The sequence below is a fragment of the Onychostruthus taczanowskii genome, unplaced genomic scaffold (assembly GCF_017590055.1).
Source record: "Onychostruthus taczanowskii isolate IOZ18803 unplaced genomic scaffold, ASM1759005v1 scaffold47, whole genome shotgun sequence".
Taxonomy (NCBI): Eukaryota; Metazoa; Chordata; class Aves; order Passeriformes; family Passeridae; genus Onychostruthus; species Onychostruthus taczanowskii.
Window position 1 is genome coordinate 1,732,701 of NW_024502236.1, and position 22,420 is coordinate 1,755,120.

Consider the following 22,420-nt stretch of genomic DNA (forward strand, 5'->3'; position numbering starts at 1 on the left):
ATATTATACTTTCTGATACATCTTTCAAAACTTATTTTATTCCTATATCCACCCACATTTGGTGAATTCCTTTGTAAACCTTCATTTTATTTTTTTTTTTTGCAGGTATGAATTGTCAGAAAGATACAAGTGGATATCTAAATCCAGTTTATTAAAAAGCTCATATATTTCAATTGTCATAACACCAGTAAATTCTACAGTCAGCTTTAAAGACCTCACACAGCACATCTCTGTACCTTCTCAACCATCAACTGGAATGGGAAGGAGAAAAATTAGGGTGATTTAATCCGAATTTTGAAAGAAATTCAGGGTTTTTTTACTGGTTTAGTTTTAGGAGTTTTTTTCTTGATAAAGTGTTAAAAAGTTTTTACTGTGAAGAGACACATTTTCCACTGCTGTGAACAGCACTTTCAGTGTCCTTGGAACATTGTGAAATGGCAAGGTTCTCATTCTAAGTGATCCAGTGGCAGAAATGACTACCTAGTATCTTCACTGGTGAGCAAAGGAAATGTTTACAGTTGCAATATTGCTCCTTTGTTTTGCCATCCTTGCGTGGGATGCTCTGTTTTTAAATTCTTAATTTTCCTCGTGTGGGTGAGACATCTGAGACACAAGTATTTGATTGCTGCATATTTCTCCATCTCTTCATGGCTGATGATTTCCTTTACATTCAGCATTCCCCATCCTTGCTCTCCTCTACCAGTCCTGAGTCATTTTTTTCCTGCTTAAAACCCTTTTGTTCCTGCAGGTTTCTGTTTCATAAGTCTGATTACTTAAAATTGTCAACAGTTTTCCAACATTTCTCTCCTTTCCCTCCTGCACCCCAAAGGGTAAGAGTAACGTGGCCAAATCCAGAGGTGACGTGAGGAGCATGGCTGTGATCTGCCTTCTCACCTGGCTGAGGATCTTATGTCCTTCTTCTGAAAACAGATAGAAACTGGGCAGCCTTGTTCTTTAAATCGACCTGTATTATGGTTTATCTTTAATCTTAATGAAAACGTACAAAACTATTTTTTTAGAAGTTGTTCTGTGGCTTAATTCTGTTCTTTATTGAATTGCTTTGATTTTGTACTTGCCTATCTGCTCCCACCAAAGTCAGCTGTAAAACTAATCCAAATAACTATTAAAGCAAATTAAGGCCTCTCCTCACTGGTTTCAAAAATCATATCTTAATATACATGTAATTTCAAACCAATGTGAATTTTTTTCTATATATGTTATGACATCAACAGAAGTTTTAATTCTGTGACAGGATGAAATATTAATGTCATACTACAAACAGTGTTCTTACCAACTTTGACGAGCAACTTTGTTATCAAAAAGTGCCTTAAATTAAGTTAAATTATTACATTTTGTTATTATAGTTGTATTATAGTTATAGCTGTATTATAGTTATATTATAGTTATATAGTTATATTACAGAAGCTATTTTAAATTTTTGGGGTTTTTGCAGCTGCCCAGTAAGTACCAAACAAACTCAAAATAGTAGTTCTACTTTGTGCTCTAAAATAATAAAGCATTTACCCATTATATATTTTTTTATTTTCCTAGCTGAACAAAACCACTTTAAATCTTAAAAATTCAATGTTAATGTGAAAGAACCAGTTCTTAGAAACTTTTTGAAACTGTTTATTGTATACCTGACTTAGTCATCTAGCTATAGAGGGCCTTTTAAAACAGTTGTTGAAAAGAAAAAAAAACAGGGAAGTATAAGTTCCATAGTTCTGAATGAGTTTTAATTGTAATTTATTAAAAATATGCTAAATTGAAAAGGATATGTTTTTTTTTTTATACAGAATATGGCACAAGTAATGTAATACCTTGACATGACGATGAAGGGAACTGATAACTTTAAAGACACTTTTTTCACCCACTTCTTCAAATAAATTATCATCAATGAATACTTATGGAAATAAGATTTAAAAACTTCCAGAAATGTAAAAAATAAGCTTAAAAAAAGCCAAAAGCAAGTTTCTACAAATGTCATCAAAAGTTTTGGCAATATTCAAGTTCTTCCTATTGAATAACTTATGTTTCTAATGATTTCTAATGAGATAATTGAACATTTCTTCAGGAATCATTATTTGATGAGAAAGAGGAAAGAAGAGCTTTGGCAGCAAGTAAAATGAAATTTTCCAGTGAAAAGAACTAAGTGAAAAGATACATTTTCTGGACTCTTAAATATAAGTTCAGATTAAATTTCTGTAAGTGTTCTGCACCATATACTCTAAGGGAAGCAGGTCAAAAGGGAGAATCTCCATCTCTACATGTGTACAAAATCAGAGAATACTTTGGGGTGGAAGAGACAGTAAAGCTCATCTCATTACCACTCCCCTGCCATGTACACCTCCCTCTAGACCAGTTTACTCAGAGCCCCATCCATCCTGGCCTTGAACACTTCCAGAGTTGGGGCATCCAGAGCTTTCCTGGGCAACCTGTGCCAGTGTACAGGTCTGCTTCACAAATGGCAAAATAAAGCTTTTGCTTCTGCACAGGAACAAAACATGAAACATAAATATATTCAGACCAATGTTAAATGAACCTGTGTCCTTTGAGGCGACAGAATTTCTCTGTGCTCTTACAGAATCACATTGTATATACTCAACTACTTCTACAATAAAATAGTAACTTTATAACAAGCACTCCATGTGATCTGGGGGGTTCGATAAGGTGATGTCCAGATGTCCTTTTCACATCTTTAGTAATATTAAGTTTTGCTGGGGAGAAAAAAGCAAGTTAGCAACTTCTTTATTCCCTTCTCTCCTCCTTAGAAGGCATGGATTGAAGTTAAAATGAAAGAGAGATGATTACCCAAACCTCCCTTTTGCAGTAATTTGAGTTTTTAAGGAAGAAAAAGTAATGCTGTAAAATACTTTCCTAGCTTACAGGGCAACACCTGGCTGCTATAAATACATGGTGCAGAGTTATGATACATGGTTTTCCTTTCTTTCAAGACAGTCAGAAGATAAAGTAAACTGTTCTCAATCTAAAGTAAAAATTTGAAAATTATGAACCAACTAGAGAGTGAAATTGAAATATTGCCCTAGGTCATGGCAGGAAAAAAACATTCTTGCTTATCAAGTTGAACTACACTTTTGTATTGACTCTTAAAAATGTGCCCAACCATGACAGTTATTTCTGCACTGCCTCTGAATATTTTCTTTGATTTTATATCTGATCTGGAACTTTTCCTAGACTCAAAGTCTTACAAAATGCATATACTTACTCAAAACCTCTAAAAAGACAGAAAATATAGGTCTCAAAGTTTTTTATCCATTGATGAGCACCAAAAAATCATAAGGCAGTACCAAAAAATTAAACAGCTCCATAAAATTTTCTACCAGTTAACAGTAAAACAGTGGCAGCCCACAACCAAAAGAAATAAAGAACCACTGATCCCTCCCTGCTACCCAAAGAAACTCCAACACTCTGACTGCCACATCCAGAGCTGCATGACCTGTTTTTAGAAATTTATATCAATATAACTTTTCTTTTGAGCCAGGTAAGTGCCCAGAAGCATAATGTCTTCCTTCAAATGAAATAAACAAATCACTACATTTGCAACATCAGCTTGCAAGAAATCATTAAGATTCTATGCAACATTTACTGGGGAACTGTTTGATGCAAAAGAGAAAGTGACAGCAAGGTGCATTCTTTTCTATCCCATTCCTTAATTCAAAAAGATGCTAACAAGGCTATAATCAACATTAATTGTAATGCTTTTTCTTCCTCAGTGTTTTTTCTACAACTCTCTCCTAGGAGAGATACTGCTGAAGGGCAGTGGACAAGCACATGGATGTGTGCTCTGAGCTGCTCGACTGAGTAATGTGTTCTGACAGATACACTTGACACAACTTTGAAAAATAAGGGGACCGTGCTACTGGCTTCCTCTAACTTTCTTCTATTCATCAGTGACAGATCTTCATTGTCTCCCCATCACAGATGAAGTCTGAGCTGGAGTGAGTGAGGAGAGCCTGTGGTGCCACCGGGACTACCAGTTACAAAGATGTGAGCTACTGAAATAAGTGTGTCTAAAAGGTTGTACTTTTCTGATGCTTATCTAAGTGAAGGAGTTTTTCTTCATTATGGCTGAGATCCTCTTGCCAACAAGTTTTCTGAAATGGATTTTTGCTTTTAAATTTTACAGGAAAATATATTATGGCTCTCTCAGGACACTGACTAAGTAGGACTTGAGGCCACATTTCCTCTAATGGCCCTTACCAAGATTTTTCATAGGAAGGTGTCTTAATAGACATAAATGAAATAGCTAAGTGAAAGAAATGCAATGTAAATAGCAGCTTGAGTATTTCTGGCAACAGTGTTTTGTCTGCAGTCATTGAGGGATAACAAGGAAAAGGATAGCAAAACCCCTTTTGTTTACTAGAAATAGCATGCTGTGTTGTGAAAATGTTTTCTGGCATTGTCATTTACTATTTTTTAGCAAAGTTTTTTAAAAAAGAGATCCTTTTCATAATCAAGCTATCCCTAAGCAGACTTGAGGAACATTTCTAATATGCCTAAAAAGTTAGCCAGTTACAGCTACAGCAGTTTTTCACTTGTATTTGCTCAGTCGTCAGAGTAAAGGGTATTTTTTTAGCATTGTCTCCTTCCATGGGAAGCCCCAGAAAAATGCAGGCAGAGAGACCCCAGTCCACCTGTGCCTTAAGAGGGAAAGGCTGCACTGTGGGTTCATGGCATCAGCACTGCTCCCAGGTTTTGGTTTTCAGTAGACTTGGGAAAATAAGTTTCTGTGTCCCAGTTTCCTCCACTCAAACTGACAGCAGACTTACTGAACACATCTCTTGGAGGAGTTTCTAACAACCTCTGCAGATTAATTAAGATTGATGTGAGTATTGAGAAATACACTTATGTGTGGTTTCAGAACTGCTATTACATAAAAGGATAAATTATTTTAATTGATTCATTTAGGAGAATTCAAAACCATGCATATACCACCGAGACATGAGAAATTTTTGCGTCTTTATAGTGGATGGCAACCCTAAGTAGAATATTGCAGCCCGGATATCTGAAAAAGAGTCAAACTATCTCAGGATAGTATTTAAGTTGAGAAAATGTTTCAAGTTTCACAGCATTTTCTTTAAGGCCTATATAAATTCAAGCACAACAGTTTTAAGAGGTAATAATTGGAATATTGTGTTAAATACATAATTATTTTATAACATTAGGTACAAAAAGAGCAGTTTAATATTGTAAGTGCTGCCAGTATGGTGCATGTTTTTACTTTAAAACATTCGACTGCTACAACTGCAACTTCCAGCAGAGTCCTGCTTGGTAGGGCAGCTTTTCCCAGCATTGAAACTTCCTTTGGGGATACAACTTCAATCAGGCAGATTAAATCAGAATGGATCAAGCTCAGGCTGCATATTTATACAGACAATGCACATACTTGCTTCACTAATGCAGTAGCATGGCAGCCACCTAATATGAGCAAAACTTAAAATTAATGAATCCTAATTTTAGTGACTTTGATGTTTGTGGTGGGGTGTGGTTTTTTTGTTTTTTGGTTTGTTTGGTTTTGGTTTGTTTTTATTTTTGTTTTTGGTTTTTTGGTATTTTGTTAGTTTGGGTTTTTAAAATATTCACTATAGGATAAAACACTGTAGATAAAATGCTAAAAATTATCTCTGCAGATACAAAATACGTAGATAGTACAAGAAAAAAGGAGCATTTATCAGCAATAAAGGAAATACAGATAGTAATGCTTTAAGTCAGTTTTCTTTATTACAAAAAATGAAGACAGAAGTTGCATGAACTAAAATGAACTTTGAACAACAGATGAAAAACACACTAAGTTACATATATTTCTTGACATTGTGTTTGGAAAGGTGCTGAGGGACATCACAGTTACACCATGCACACGTTCTTCAGGGAAAAAGCAGAGATGACAACAAGTGCTGCATGCATGAAAAAATCAGTGGAGCAAAATGGTAGTGAATTATGAACAAGATAAAAATAAGCAATGTTACACAAATTAAAATTAGCTACTTTAAATCCAGATTTTTTTCCTTGCCTTTCACACTCTTCTTGAAAACAGAAACTTACAGATGTTGCAGTGTATTCAATATTTTTCATAGAATTAGTTTTTAATACATTTTATATATATTTGTTTGCAATTCTATTGGATACATACACTGAGAAAATTTACTTTGCTTCTATTAAGGGCATTTAATACATGCACTAAAATTAAAATTTTATGTAAATAAAATATGTGCTGGAAATTACCTCTACAAAAATGTTAAACATGCAAAATAAATACACAGAACTGTTAATAAGAATATTGTACAACATAATGATAGTATGGTGGCAAGCATTACTACCACATTTCTTGGGACTTCAGACCCTATAATCGATGAACAACAATGCATATTCCTACCTCAGTTTCTTGCTCTTGTTGTAAAATATCTAAACTTAGCACAGCACTCAAGTGTACAGCTTACATACACTACTGTTTCTAAACAGGCAAAGTTGGTTCATCTCTACACTTGGTAGTTGATGCCATCAGCTTTATAGTAAGATATCACTGACATTAAAGGGAAAAGGTGATTTTCCATCACTTATACATTATGTCTGATAAATACACAGCAATGGAAAACTGAACATGCCTTATATACCTTAAGAAAATGAATGGATAAAGTAAATGTGATAAGTGTAAATGACCCCTAAATACAGCAAAGTTTTCAGTGATGGCATTATAGACGTCAGAAGCTACATTTCTCTATATAATATTCAACTTGCATCCTGAAAGTAACATTTTAATTTTTTCCTTTGCTCCTAAAATTCCTGAAAAAATGAACAATCAGGAATCATCAACATACTGGGCAACAGATAGAGAATTGGCAACTACTAACACAATCACAAATTGTATACAATTTGTACAATCACAAATTTGTATACAATCACAAATTTGTATACAATGTATACAAATCTCCATTATGTCTTAAAAAAAAATAAAAAGAAAAGAAAAAACCAACAACTGTTTTTTCAGGCTTAATTAGTTAACTTTACATCTGCACACGCATTTGAGTGGTGCCTATGCAGGTTTCCATGACAGAGAGAGGGAGTACATGGTAAAACCCTGAAAACTGACTGAGAATTGATCAGAAGATTATGTGTATAATTAAATCACCATATTTATTTATCTTTTAAATAAATATTGTTCACATGCATATAATATTTTTGTGTGAGTGCTTGGCCTTATACTTTCACCAAAAAATTAAATGGAATGTTATTTTATTATTTGGTAATAGTATGTTTTGTACACCTCAAAAAACCATTCATAAGTTATATTTTATACCCAATGTATGCAATATATGTGTCTATTTATAGGCAATATTTTTCCTATTTAGCGAGACAGCAATTTATATTTTAATAACACTACAGCAGTAAAAAAAAGGATTGCATTTGAAGTTGCACTATGTAAATACTTTGATTTGTGAAAAATTTGTAAATGTTAGAAACTTGTCAAAACTCTGGAAAGAAGAAAGACAACAAATAAAATCTGATTAGCAAAGAAGCCAGCCTTAGACTCTAAAGGTTGTAAATCAGGACATTTTCAAAATACTGTTCCTTAGAGATATACTGCTGTATCACAGAATAATCATTACCCCTTTTAAGTTTCTGTGCCACCAATTTGGATTTAAGGCACAAGCTCAGCATAGAATATTTTAGGACTTCAGTGTTACAGACCGTTTAATATTAGCATTTCAAAATATGTGACAATGTTAAAAAAATTGTAACATTTTACACTGTCAGTCAGAAGACCTAAAATCCCTTTAACAATTACAACATTTAAAGGAACAAATTTACTTATCTAACATTTAAATACTAATGTCAGAAGTAAATTGAATTCAATTTGTAAAGACATGTTTATCATTTTAATAGAGTTTAAATTACAATTTTAAGCTGTTCAGTCTATACCTATGAATTGTAATTTAATTTGAAAATGTCTCTTTATTTTTCCTCATTCTTGTCTGTAAGAAGCCAAGATTTCAAAATCTTCTTAATATTCACACAGATTGCACAAAATACTGTGAAATAATCTCGCTCTCATTGTTTTTAAAGATACAATTATGAAACACTCATAAAGCTAACTACAAACAAAGCTGTATTAGTCATTCATCTGAGGAGGTATATGACAACCCAAGGACATTATTCTCTTCCACTTTTTCTTTCTGATTATAGAGGTTTTGGGTCACTGCCCAGAACTGCCTGGCTCTGCAGTCACATAATCCCACAATATTGGTTTAAGTAATTCTCTTTGAAATTTGATGGGAAAAGGAAGGCCAAAAGAAAAGAATCACATTGAAGATGCTTGACAACCTCAAAATACAAAGCACAGAATAATTTAAATTGGAGCAGAACTAAAATTTCTCTCACTTAACAGAGCAAATTTATCTAGTTCCCAGCCGAAGCTACTATCAGTTGGAAAAAAAGATAAGTGATCCAAATTTGTCTCTTTGTCCCACTGGCATTGTGACACTGAGGATAAAAGACAACTTGCCATTCATAATGTATATTTAGCTTCTAAAATTTCTCAAGGCTTTTTATTATCTCCTTCACAGTGTGTTTGGAGAGCTCACAGTCGGTCAGTCTCTGCGCCCTAATTCCTATCTTTTCTTCTTATATACTTATCTGCAATGTTAGAATGACTTGCTAAGATAGTAAATTTATAGCCTGTAAAGAGCTCTTCAAATGTCTTACCAGAGTAGAAAAATGGTACGGGAATTTTATTTTTCCTGCTTTTCTGCATTCCTGTAGTAGTGTCTAATCTTGCTGTATTTTAAAAAAAAAATTAAGAACTGTGACAAGTATGCAGAAGGTGAAAATATATTAGACAACATTTAGCAGAATAGCATCAAGGTTTCAAATTTCAGAAAATTAGGAAAATCCTACAAAATAAGGAAATACTGGGATCAGACTGTCTGTGCAACCTTGTAAGATCCTATTTTATTTTTCAGTTTATGAGACAATATAAGTGTTACTCAAGACTCTTTTATCCAGTGGTAGGTGCTCATTAGTTTTGATTGGATCTGCAATTTTATTCTCTTTACTGTTCAGAGCAGCAACTGTGTGTCCACAAGAGAAGATGCTGTTCTCTCCTGTGCACGCAGTGCCTGTCTTACAGTGGGATCGGAATGCAAAAGGGATGTGACTGCAAAGAGGAGCACCTAGAAAGAATTTACTGCTCCCCTGGCCAAAAGGGAGTCCCAGTGTTAGTGCACCACTGAGCTCCTGCAGACAGAAAGATGTCCCAGCAGGTGTTTGTAGTATGCTTGTACTGTGGGGTTTTTTCCCCTTTAGCATCTACTACAGCATCTACTTACTAAATGTTAGTCCAAATGTTACTTGGACAATAAGTAGAGATATCCTTAGAGTTTTGTTACCACAGGAGGCAATAGTGGCAATAATGACAACAACAAACATTTTCACTTTATGGATTTTCAAAAAGGTAAGAGAAGAAAAAAAACCTGTTGCAAAAGTGTTCCTACCCAAGGTGATTCTTTCACTAAAAATAAATTTTGCATTAGCAACAGCATCTGTCTGAGTTATACTCAATTGAAAATAAGTTCTCAGATCTGAAAGTTTTTGGTAGCTTATGTGTAGCTAATAATTCCAAATCCACTGTAAATCCATAGTTAAATGGATAAATCCATAGTTTAAATGAAAAGTTTTGTTAAAAATATTATCTAGCCTTCATTAGTTACATCTCTTGGTTCAATAAGCACTTAATCATTTAAAAAAATAAATAGTATATATTGGAAGAACACCTATACAACTAAATTTCAAAGTCAATATATATATTAACATTGTGCATAGAAAAATGGGCTTTCACCCATAAATAAACACGAACCCAAAGTTTCAGCTCCTACAAAATTAGGAGAGAAAATATCTTTCTTTACCACTCTACGTCAGGCACTCATCAATGTAATTAACTTCAAAGTAATGTCATGATATTTTTAGTGACAGAACATATTGGCAAGGGCCATGGATGGAACAGTGGCTTGACTTTACAGTGAGAGCTTATCTGCAGATCACAATGAAACTAATGCTTTCTAGATAGCAATCTTTTAAATTCCAGCTACTTCATTACACTAAACATGTGAAATATTTTAAAAAGTATTTCTGTCAATAAATTATTGCATAGACTTACACACTGAAGACATCTTACTTGTGACATAGTCCAATTTTCTAAAATTATTTTTAGCTGGTTGAGATGAGGAGAGGTTTTATTTTGATGTCCTAAAGGAAAGACTTCCAAAAATATTTCAAAACTGGCAAAAAAAAAATCATTATCAATATTTCTTAGAAATAAGAAATTCCTTTAACTGAGTGAAGATATATAGATACTTAATTTTGACCTGCTGATTTCCAATTTGTAAGACAACTTTTTTTAGATTCCAAAAGGTATGAACTATAAAGAGGAAAAAATCAACATATAATTTATCATGTTTGCTATATTAAGTAACAATTTGAAGGGAACTGTCTTAAAATAAATATTTAATTCTGCCTTAAAGTGCATTGCTTTCTTGGGTTATTCTGTATGCCACAGAGAAATGAACCATAAACCTAGACAACTACATAAATTTTAAAATCACGTATATAAAATATATATATGGACTTTTTTTTTCTGAGGTTTTACACACACTACTGCAGAGCTCATAACGCTTTTAATATATAAAACAGGAAAAAATGTTTTTTCCATTTTTACTACAGGTCAAAATTGAACCCCTGGAGCTTCCAAGTCCTACAGATGCCATGAAATGAAATGTGACACCTTTGCAGGCACAAGAAGTGACTTTGGTGAGCAGGGACCTATTTTATGTGCAGAGGCATGTCAGTGGAGAGGCACAGAAAAAGTATTTGAAATGAAACACTAAGAACTAAAACAATTAATAAATAATAGGTTAGGGAAGACATGCTTGTCAAAGTCCATTAGAAAGCACAAAATATGTCTGTATTCACAGAACCACAGAATGGCCTGGGTTTTGAAGGACCTTAAAGATCATCCAATCCTCTGCTGTGGACAGGGACACGTTCCACTAGACCAGCTTTCTCAGAGTTCCATCCAGCCTGGACTTAAACCGTTTTTATTAAGCATAAAGTTTTAAGTACCTTGTGTCAGAAACCAGTGAAAGGACAACTCTTTGCAAAGGATTAGTACAAAATTAAAATACTCTCCTGGAAGATTAATTGGTGGTGTAACCCATATGACTGACAATGGTAAGGTCTCAGTATTAATTAACTGACAATGGTAAGGTCTCAGTATTAATTTCTTATAATCAAATTCCAGTTGAGAAAATAGAACCAAACCACATTGATCAAATTCAGTAAGTCAGATTCTCCATGTTCTGTCCAACCTGAGTGTCAAGCATCATCTGTTGAATTTGTCACAAAACTCACCAGGCTTCCAAAAAGCCCCATGAAGAATTTTACATGCACAGACTGAAGTAATTACACTATTTAGGATCTTGACTAGGAATGGAAACTTTGGAATAGCTATAGAAAAGTAAAAATTTTATAAGGTCTGTGTTTATTTTCCCACAAATAAAAAATTAGGAGAGATAGGAAGAATATATATTGCTTGCCTTATCATCAACAGTATAAAATCATGCACCAGAAACTTAGGACTACAATGAGAGAGAAAACAGCAGCATTCAGCTGCAGGGACTGGCCTCCATTTTCACGTCTAGTAGCTTCACAGCATCTGTCTGTGTGGATAAGAAAAGTTATAGAAAATCAAGAGCATGAAAAAGAGGTAAATTTTAGAAAAAAAAAAGTAGAAAGGTTGAGACAGCATGAAAAAGAAAGTAGCAAAAGGAAACAAAAGTGACAGTGGGAAAGAAAAAAGAAAAAAAAATTACATTGTGCCAACGACAGTCACTTGAAAGATATTACTCTAACAGAAACATCAAATTATGAGTAAAGCATAGATGGAGTGGCAACTATTGAAGTACCCCCGTCAAATCTATAGAATCTAGTACTAAAACTGTGGAACAGGTATACCTCCATAGCAGCAATGTGGTCCTCCTCAGCAGTCAAAGTAGCAAACTGCTTGGTCTAATTTTAAATCAATTTATTCAAGCGCTTAACCTGAATCATATATCTTGCTTCTCACTGAGACCATTCAGCCAAGCTCAACCGAAATACAGTTTTGACTTTTATGTTGGAGGTACTTGGAACTCATAAAACTGCCATGTAACACCATCCTGTAACTATCAGAAGTTGTGACTTCTGACTGTTTAATGCAAGGAGTATTGAAAGCAAGGAGAAACACCAGCCCATAGGCTGAAAGGAGAAACTAGAACTGTGTCAGTAATTACACAAAAAGAAGGTCCCAGTCATACACCAGAAGAGACAAACTTATTTATCTATTTCTCCTTCTTAATGGCTTTATCTTGTTCCTGAATTATTGTAGGAGCTCAGAATGGGCCACCATGAAAACTGGCTTCAATAATATGGACACAGGTCCAATTAAAATATGAATGACCCATGCAATTAACACATGCAGCTCAGTAATTCGATATTGACTTTGACACTGGAGTGGGAACAAAGTAACTTCTTAGACATTCACATCCTCACAGTATGTCTGGTTACAATTACAATGTTCAAATATATTTTTTCTACACATATTTATATTGAAGGTTCACTCTTTGGCATATAATACAGTCAAATTTATGCAATATATAATGATTTGACTAGATTATTTTTCCAGCCACAGTTGCACAATAATTATGTTGGTAGTGATTAACACCAGTGTTAAAATGATGTTTTGAAAAAGACTTCAAAAGAAATGAAAACGTATAAAACCTTATGCAGTATAAGCAATAGCCTTGGTTAAATTTTTACTTAAAACTGATTGAAAAAATTGTAATGGAAGCAACTATAAACCAAATGAAAGCAAACTATAAAGCTAAATATAGTCTTGTATGCATAATATTTAACAAATGCATTATCTTCTTATCACACAAATGCCCCTGCTCTTGCACAAATACATACATGATAACTATCAGATGTAGACAACTATCAAGCAGTAAAGCCAGCAATATAAATAAACTAAGAAAAATTATGGGCATTATTCCATCCTCACCCATATCTCTACTGTGATGTTTCCAGTGATACATATTGTGCTCAAACCATTCAAAATTCACAACCAATTCTTTTTCTTAAGACTTATATAGTTTGGTCCATATACTCACAGAAAACATACAAACAAACAAACAAACAAAAAACAAAACAAAAAACAAAAAACAAACCAAAACAACAAAAAAAAAACCCACAAACAAAAAACAGCACAAACCTTGAGCACATTAAACTTCCACATTTACTTAAATAATTCAGCTTTTAAATATTTTTTGAGAATATGCCTAAGCATTTCATCTTTTAATTGGCTCTCAGGGATATTTTAACTAGAAAGCATCATAATGCTAGCAATTATCTGCAACAAATAATAAGGATTAGAGTACCATACATGTAAAGTGTGGCCTTGCTCTTCACTATTCAACATCTACAGTGATTTTCTTTTTCTTCATAGCATTCTAAAAGATAAGCAAACTAAAATTCATATGATAAAAAAATAAATTCCTTTTGAAGCAGAAATTCTGAGAATACAGAATAGCTCTTTGATTGCTGCTCCACTGCTATTCAGTGGTAGTTAATGTCTGTGAGATCTGTACCATAAGAAATAGATTTTATTAATTTTTTTTTCTGTTAACATTTTGGATGGTGCAATCCTTTTTTTCTCTCTCTCTGGTTCATATCAAATAAGTTCTATCAATTTTAGTGAGAGATTTCTACCCCTTTTCATGTAATAACTTTAGTCTTTGCAGGGAATGGAGCAAACAGCTGGTTTTAGCCTAGAGCAAGAACATGCCCTATCACTTTCAACAATGATCGTCTCCAGGATTTGATGAGAAATGGCTCTTATTCAGCAAATTCCACTACTGGTTTGCAAAACAAAACCAAATAGGTTTTGTGGAGACTGTTATCTTTCTGAAGTTTTAGATACTAATTAATCTGTTTGGTGTGAGTCCTACCAACTTCTTTTCTCAAAGCAGGAGACCTCAAATATATATGTCATCTCCCTATTCTTTTCAGAAAATAATAAAATTATTCTTTCAGCAATGTTGGCTGAAGGATTTACTTTACACTTTTAGCTCAGGATTACGATCTGAACAAAAGTCAGACAAAAGCCTTCATTTTCAAATTCTTATTTTAGAATTACAGTATCCTTCAGCCTATGAGAAAATGAGTCAGGTAACTTCACAAAGATAATGCTGCAGCTCTTTCTTGTCTTGGGAATATGATCAGAGCTCCAAGGACACTAACATGCCACAGGCTTTCCTTTTTGACTCCTGCATTTTGTTCTCCATTTTAGATTTAGCTAAAACCCTAACTAGTCAGATCTGTAGAGACAGACTGAGAAATCCTGTAATGCACAAGTCATACAAAAAAGACACTAATTATGGACTTAATATTTCAGATCTGTCAAATGGAAATTGTACCTGTGAAAATCTTTCAAACTTCTTCTGTGTTTTTTCTTTTTCTTTTGTGGTTTAAATTTATGGCAGCTGTACAGATGGTTTAAGGATCAAGGGTCAGAAATTCACAACTAGTCTTTTCCAAATCATTCCAATTGTTAGAAGCATGTGAGGGTTTAATACAATATTTTGGCTACTGCACTACAGAGAATTTTACTTCTATTTTCAGATAAGATTTTATAAGGAAATTACAGGAATTTTAATTTTAATTTAAGTTTTAATTTTGAAGTCCCCATTCTCTGACAAATTTAGTGAAATTGTCAGCTATATCCAAAAGTTTTCAGAAGCCACAAACTGATGGATGTTTGTGCATGTACACACACACACACAGGAAGGCAGTGTAGTTACAAACCATAGGCCTAAAATCAGGCTGATCCTGAAAGATTCTACAGTCTTTTTAAGGAGATTTAAACAGGAAATCTGTAAGCCACAAGTGATGATTTTGGTCCTGGCTCAAGTACTTACTGGCAGCCCTCATAGCTTTTTCTTTGGAAAGATAATACAAAAGAAGACCAAAAATCCCCACAATTCCCCTAATTTAAATTTTAATGATGAAACATAACATTTCCTAGAACTGAGAATAGGTACCACAAGCCAAATCGGGGGTCAATATGGGTTTCCATCCTGTTCAACATTATTAATGATTTGGGTGATGAGGCACTGAGTACACTCAGCAGCTTTTTGGATGCCACACAGAGGAGTGGCTGAGGAACCAGACAGTTGTGTTGCCACACAGGAGGACCTTGGCAGGCCAGAGAAATGGGCTGACAGGAGCACTGGGAAGTTCAACAAGAGGAAGTGCAAACCTCTGCCCCGGGAAAAAAACAATCCTGGTCACCAGTTCACAGGTAAGAGCCATCCAGCTGGAAATCATTGCAGAAAAGGCACTGGGGGTCTTACTGGACACCAAATTTAACAAGAGACACCAATGTGCTCTTGAGGCAAGAAAGGTTAATGGAAATGACAGCAGAGGCCTTGGCCATGCAAGCCTGCTCTCATGGGATACACTGACCTTGAGGCTTGGTTGTAATCTCATAAAATCTGATTTCAAACAGAAAAGAAATTATTTAAAAATCTAAGAAAAGTGTTTCAAAGGACACAAGAGCTGTTCAGTTTGGAAGTTTACCCACAGGAACGATCAGTCAACAAAAGTTACATATTTTTGTGGTGGAAAACAGAACATGAGTAAGGAAGGTGCTTTTTGGCTTCTCTTAGTGCGTGCATGGTCAGGGGATAAGGGGAAAATGCCCTTCAGAGCTAGGGAAACTGTGCCAGGGAACCCACGTAGCCCATGGGTTGAAGGGGTGGGCGAGATAGGGTGCAGCAAGAGAATATGCTCTTTGATTGCAAGAAGTGACAGGAACAAAAACCTACCCCAGCTACACAGTTGGGATCATATAGCATTTATTTCTGTCCTCAAAAGGTCACCTGATTGTTTGACTGAGAGAAAAATTTAAAGAAAATACTTGCCCTGAAAGAAAACTGCGATAACCAGGGAAACTTGTTTCTCTTTTGCTGTAATTAGTAATTTTGAGTTTCTGACTGAAAAACCTTATCCTAGCTTCTGTTCTAACAAAACATTGTCAAAAGCTCTAGTGCTACATCATAAAATGTATACACATAAATGCAAACCCAACTATATGCACACATACTTGAAGCAATGATAAGAGCTGCTTTCATTTTTCATTCGTGTCAAGAGCACTGCAGATCCCATTGTATTTTTTGCAAAAACTACTGATAAAAATCATGTTTGACATGGTGATTTTTATCTTTGGCATTGGTGGTGATGAGAAAAAATACCATGTATTACTATCCCTCTTTTGCTTCCCACTATGTGATTTAAAGTGTGGTGATACACATGCACGGAAATAAATAAATGAGATGTTCAAGGGATTAAAACTTTTTCAGGCATGGAAATAAAAAACTACACTCACAGTTCATGCAGTACTGGAAAAAAACAACCAACCAACCAAACAAAAAAAGCCTCAAACAACCAGTATCACAAAGTAAGAAAAATAGATCTAAGAGGTTCTTGTTATACACAAATATTTTTTTCATTTTCCCACTACTGCACTAAGTTATTAGCTTCTAGTGAAGAAGAAAAAAACTGTGATAAAACACAACGTGCAACCATTTTTAATATATCTACTGGCCTTTCAAAGTAACAGCATTACTTGGATAAAAGCCTTTGGAAAATGACACTTTCATAAATCTGCTGGTAATTCCTGAAAATATATTTAACACTTGCAGAAAGGATCTTTTTTAGCACCTTCCATTCCATTTTCTTTGGAGATTTAGCATTAACCTGTACATGTGTTTTTAGGTTGCAACTGTAATGTTTCAGAATGACAGCAGATTTGGACACTTTTGTACCAGCTGTGGGGTACAAAGACAGGATCTCTGTCTTTTCACTGTAGAGAAAGAGTGAAAGGGCCCAAACAAATGGGCTGTAGAGTCACCTCTGGGAGCTAATAGACTTGAGCTGCTCTCAGGGGCTTTTATGGCTGCAGAGTTTAGTGCATGCTCTTCTAATATGGATGAAGAGCTGAAGCAAACAGTTTCTTTGAGAATCCCACAGAACTAAAAGCTTAACAGTATAGATAAACCAGAAGCAAATTTTATAAAACATTACAAATCAGCACTAAAAGTGGGATAAATACTTCACCCAGAGGCAAAATACACTGAGGTTAGAGTTGTACCTTCTTGCAAGTATTGCCAACTAACATCCCTGGTGAGATTTTAGAACACATAAAATACTACATTTAAGAGTGCCACTCTTTCCCCAAGCATGAGTCTAAAATACATGTTCATATACCTAAGTGAAATGTGAAATCCAAATATAGAATTGTGACCACAAAACATAACTCAGAAAACTAGGAAGGAAAATGGTGTGTGTGTGTGTGTGTGTATGTATATATATATATATGTGAAAGTATATATGTGTATATATATATATATATACATATATATACATATACACACACTTTAATAAATCTATACATACAGCTGTGTAACTCAAAATGTTTTAAAAAGGTTTGCTGGTTGGGCATTTCTTAAAGTCAGTGCAAGTTTCCATTGGTGAACTGTTTAGAAAACCAGGACACTTTCATTAGCAGGATTTCAAATTGTAAGGAACTAGTCACAAATATGAGTGGCTCAGTGAATGGATACTGTCTTACAGGCCTAGGAACACACATTATGAAATAAGTAGATCTACATTTGGAGGCTGCTGAGGCCAACCACATGAAAATTTAAAGGAATGTCTGTCTCATTTATGCACCTTCCTGACGCCACAGCAATTTTCAGCCTCAAGCTCCTTCCCAGACCTAGACTGTTACTGGAAGATCATCATATTGTGATGGGATTTGACTTGCAGCCAGGAGCTGGTACTTGCACACTTCCCTAGGAAGCAGAAGTTGTGGATTCAGAGCCCACAGGAGTTGTATATTCACATAAGTAGAGTTTTGGCTTCTAGTTCCTGTCCCCAGGGATTACTACTTCTGCCTGATATCCAATGGCTTTTGAAAGCACAAACAAGCTCCTTCTGCAGAATTTAGAAGCAAGGTTTTAGTTCTTGTGACTACGCCTATTTCCCTCCTAAGCACCCACTGAAGGACAGCCAACACGTCCTTGCTTCCATCTCCCTTCAATCTTCCTTCAATCTCCCTGGTTTATTTCATTAGCTTGTATACACTTCACCAGGGTATTATGTTTTGTGTAGTTAACCAACAAGATACACCTGGCATAAGTAATATTCATGAGATCACATACATAGGGTCTACAGATTTATTTATCTTTAAATTTAGGACCAGACATAAACACTCAGTTCAGCTAAATTTGTATTTCAGCAAATACAGATGAACACCTTCAGGAGTCTTAGAGGCTTTTCTAATTATTACATTAATAATATGAAAGAAAATGTTGGTTACTGTAGCTACTCAGTGAGCACAAGAAAAATGAAGATTTCATTCAAAAATTTGCCCAGTTTCATTCTTGTTTTCTATGTCCTTTTTAAAATTTATCTGTAGACACCTAGCTGTTAATAACAAAGCCTCAAAAAAATAGTGCATCATCAGCATTAACTGACAGCAGAAAGAATATTTCTGCTCAAACTTAAGCATTTTATACATAAACTCTATTATGATTGAATAGATTACATTCATATTTTTGCAGCATTATGTATATAGGTATATAGTATTACATTGTAGTTATAATATTATGTCATTTCAAAACAAGATAATCATGCTGACTCATGAATATGAAGACTAATGTTTGGCTGATTCTAATGGTCTTTTGACATACTTTAAAATATCCCCTACAGAATGTTCTTATGATGGAAATTACACACTCTTTTTCAGGCTTTGGAAAAACAGTTGTCAAGGAAACTAATTAGTTCCACAATCATAATTGCAGTAATGATTCACGCAAAGAAGACTTGAAGTTAAATAGTGTAACAGACTTCATACAACTACTTAGAGGTTATGAGAGAGCACTGAAAGGAAAAAGCCCCTAAGTACCTATAAAACTCTTTTTAGAGAGAAATGTTCTATCTTTCTTCTGAAATTAAATTAACTAAGCTGCTTCTTACTTGAATGCCTAGAGACCACCTATGTTATCATTTACTGAGGAGAATTAAGTTTCTCTGCTACAGCAGCTATGGCAATAGTATGGAATCATTTACATAATTATAAAAGTCTAAAGTTAGAATACATCGTAAAAGAAGTAATATTTTGTTTGACATATGCAGAATTTTTAGTTATACATAAATATTTATTTATATGCCGATGTTTTCATTTCCTCAGAACAATGAGTTTCCCTACATTTTTTCCCCTTTTCTTTTTCAGTACCAGGAAAATTTATTTCTGAATGATGAATCTGAATCACAAGACCCTGCCTGTTTAAAAACAAGTACACAGAACCTACTGAGACCCCGAATTTCAATCAAGATGAAAATCAACTTCAATTCAAGTGCATAAACAAATATTTGTACTAGAACTGGATCTGAGTCTATGAATGAATTACAAATATGTTTTCTTTACAATAAATAAAAGGTAAGCATGCTTCCAATATTATAAAAACTTCTATGGAATATTCAAACGTGTTGCAGAGATCTTGAGATAAATTTCTTGAAAATATATTGGAAGGAAACTTACAATAAACAAGAAAAAAAAACAGCCAGTTATTTCAAAATTTTCATGACTTATTCCAGCTCATTGGCACTGTATGATAATCAGGTGTTCATATTGAAATACAGGTATTAATATGGTTTACATTTTAATATATTTGCCATTGTATTTATTTGGCAAATTCTTCCTTGATTCTAATACACTAACATTTTGAAAAATGGCCGTCAAAAAATACTATGTTAGAGGATTTAGAACTTGATTTTTCAAGTGGTAATGATGATACTAATCTAATTTGGAAATAATTATTAAAAATGTAGCTCATAATTTTAATTAATAGTTTGAAATATTTTCCTCATAGCATTTTCTTTATAAAATGAAAATTCCCCATAATACTCCAGAAAATACTTTATTTTAGCTAAATATTTTTTCATTGTTGCATCAAAAAAACCCCTTATATTGGGAAGTATTAAAACTCACTCACTCTTGACTAAAATCCAGTTTTTCTTAAAAGGAATTTCAAACCTTCCTATTTACAGACTTTAAAATATGAACAAAGTTTCAATAGATTTCAAATGTAGTAAATGCACCTCATAGAAGACTGTTTGGTCACTATGTTAGGGTGAATCATTCACACAGTTTCTAAACAAGACTATTTGAAGTCATAATCTCATCAGGCACTAAAATAAATGCCTTTATTACATGTGTAGCTCAAAGCACATGTAGAGATGGGAATTAAATCAAGAATTCTAGAAAATAACTGGCTTAACCAGAGAACAGGCAGTACAAGGCAACTTGAAAAGCAGGTGTATCTTAAATATGGTATTTCGTGGTGAGTGCCATCAACAGGGTTGAAGAATCAATGTTTCTTCTATACTTAAAAATTACTTTATTACTAAGAGAAGAGTGGGAGACAGGTTCCCATTTAAGGGTCCCAAGTCAATTTTTTTGCTGATAACAAAATCTGGGGCTTCACGTTTTCCAGTCCAAGACTTCAGATACGTTATGCTCAGATATACACAGTGTACTATGAGTTGTAAATAATTCATAGAGAGAAAACATGATGAAATTAACTTACCTGTAATGATGTTGGGCTTTGGTGGCATGCTGAATTCATACAATGTTGGTTCAGAATAACCCAGTCTGTTGGCAGCTGTAATTTGTACTTCGTAACCCATGGTCCATTGAAGATGCTCTAAGATGATGTGGTCTCTACTACCCTGTACTTTTTTCTCTAGCCACTGGTCTTCCTTATCTTTCTGTAAAGATGAAAACATTTGTTTCAATTCTCCCAAACTCCTGTATTATTTGTCTAAAGTCTGTATGGACATGATGCACAAAGATATGGAGCTGCCTTTACAGAGGTTATGAACACTAATCTAATGTTGGAGTTCTGAGTACTTAGGCTTTTTTGTAATTTTGACTACTCCTTATCATGTTTCCACAATGTGGATTTAGAGAATTTTGTGGTCAATCCTTTTAAACTTTTTGTCTTCAGTTTTTTCTCTGGTCAAATACTGGGTTTTATTTTATAAAACAGCAGGTTAATCACTTATATAATAAAATGCTAAAAATAAATTTTGTAAGAAGTTTATTTTACACAGACATTTCAATTACATTTTGATCAATATTCATTCAAACAAACTTGCCATTAAACCCATTTGTGAATTGTTCAGGAGTCCAGCTGTGCTTATATCACACTTTAGTTATTTAACATATACATACTTTAGTTATTTAAAATATACACTAATTGTAGCAATATGGAAACATTTCGTAAATCAGGTTGCATGCAAGAACACAAATATCATTGACAAAATATGAAGTACTATGTCTACACCTGTGAGAGGATACATGCAAATTTTTAGGATGGTATTCTAGACAAAAAAAGGATTCTCGTAATTTCTCATAGTTCAGGTAATTAAGACATCTACACAAAGAGAACAAATGAGGACTTATATTGCAAACTTAATCCTGGCATTTCATAAATCCGGAGTTCTTACCTTTTCAATAGCTATTTTGAGTGCATAATACTTTTTTAATGTACAGATAGAAATTACACAATTATTAATGACTGGAAGGATAAAGCAATATATAGTGTCAAACAAAAAAGTAATCTTGTTCAAAGGACAGCCAATAACAGTCAGTGACAGTCCATGCAGCCATACTCTTACGAGACACAGGTACGATAGCATGGCACAAATATTTGAGACAGATCCTGGCCATCCAACCCCTACAGCAACATAAACCAAATCAGTGGGTATAAACCATATGGGAAAATTTAAAGCCAAACAAACTTATAATACCTGCAAGTATAAATTCTTAGCTGCACATCACTCAGCAGCTTATATTTAGGCTCTATGCTGAAGCATCTTGCTCTTCACTGATACAGATTTCAGAGAAAATAGCAACTAATTTATAGAGTTCAGGGACCAATCAGGTTCTCTATGACTTTCTTTTTATCTGTCCCCAGTCTTCAGAAAATACAGAACACACTAAATTCCCTTGTGTGCATTGCTGTAATAATTTATTTGTTATCAGCTCTGAGGCCGACGATTTTTCCCTACTGACTTCACCTTTTCATAAACTTTCTTGCTTTGTCTGCATTAGCATTGGTATTGTCACATGATAGTTCTGAGAATAATTAAAATCTAACAAAACCTGTTTTCAGGAATATTTTCATCCAGGTAGAAATTCCTACTTCGTGCATTTTCCTAATGAAAAACATCAGAATGGTAGGTC

General features: G+C 34.2%; 1 protein-coding gene across 1 annotated transcript in view; it reads right to left on the reverse strand.

Annotated features, from left to right (window-relative positions):
* The window catches only part of NCAM2 (neural cell adhesion molecule 2), a 271,811-nt gene that overhangs the window by 11,306 nt on the left and 238,085 nt on the right, over positions 1–22,420 (reverse strand). The window contains exon 15 of the mRNA XM_041414781.1: positions 20,760–20,940. Coding sequence (XP_041270715.1) covers positions 20,760–20,940 — 181 coding nt within the window. The remainder of the gene's footprint in view (positions 1–20,759; positions 20,941–22,420) is intronic.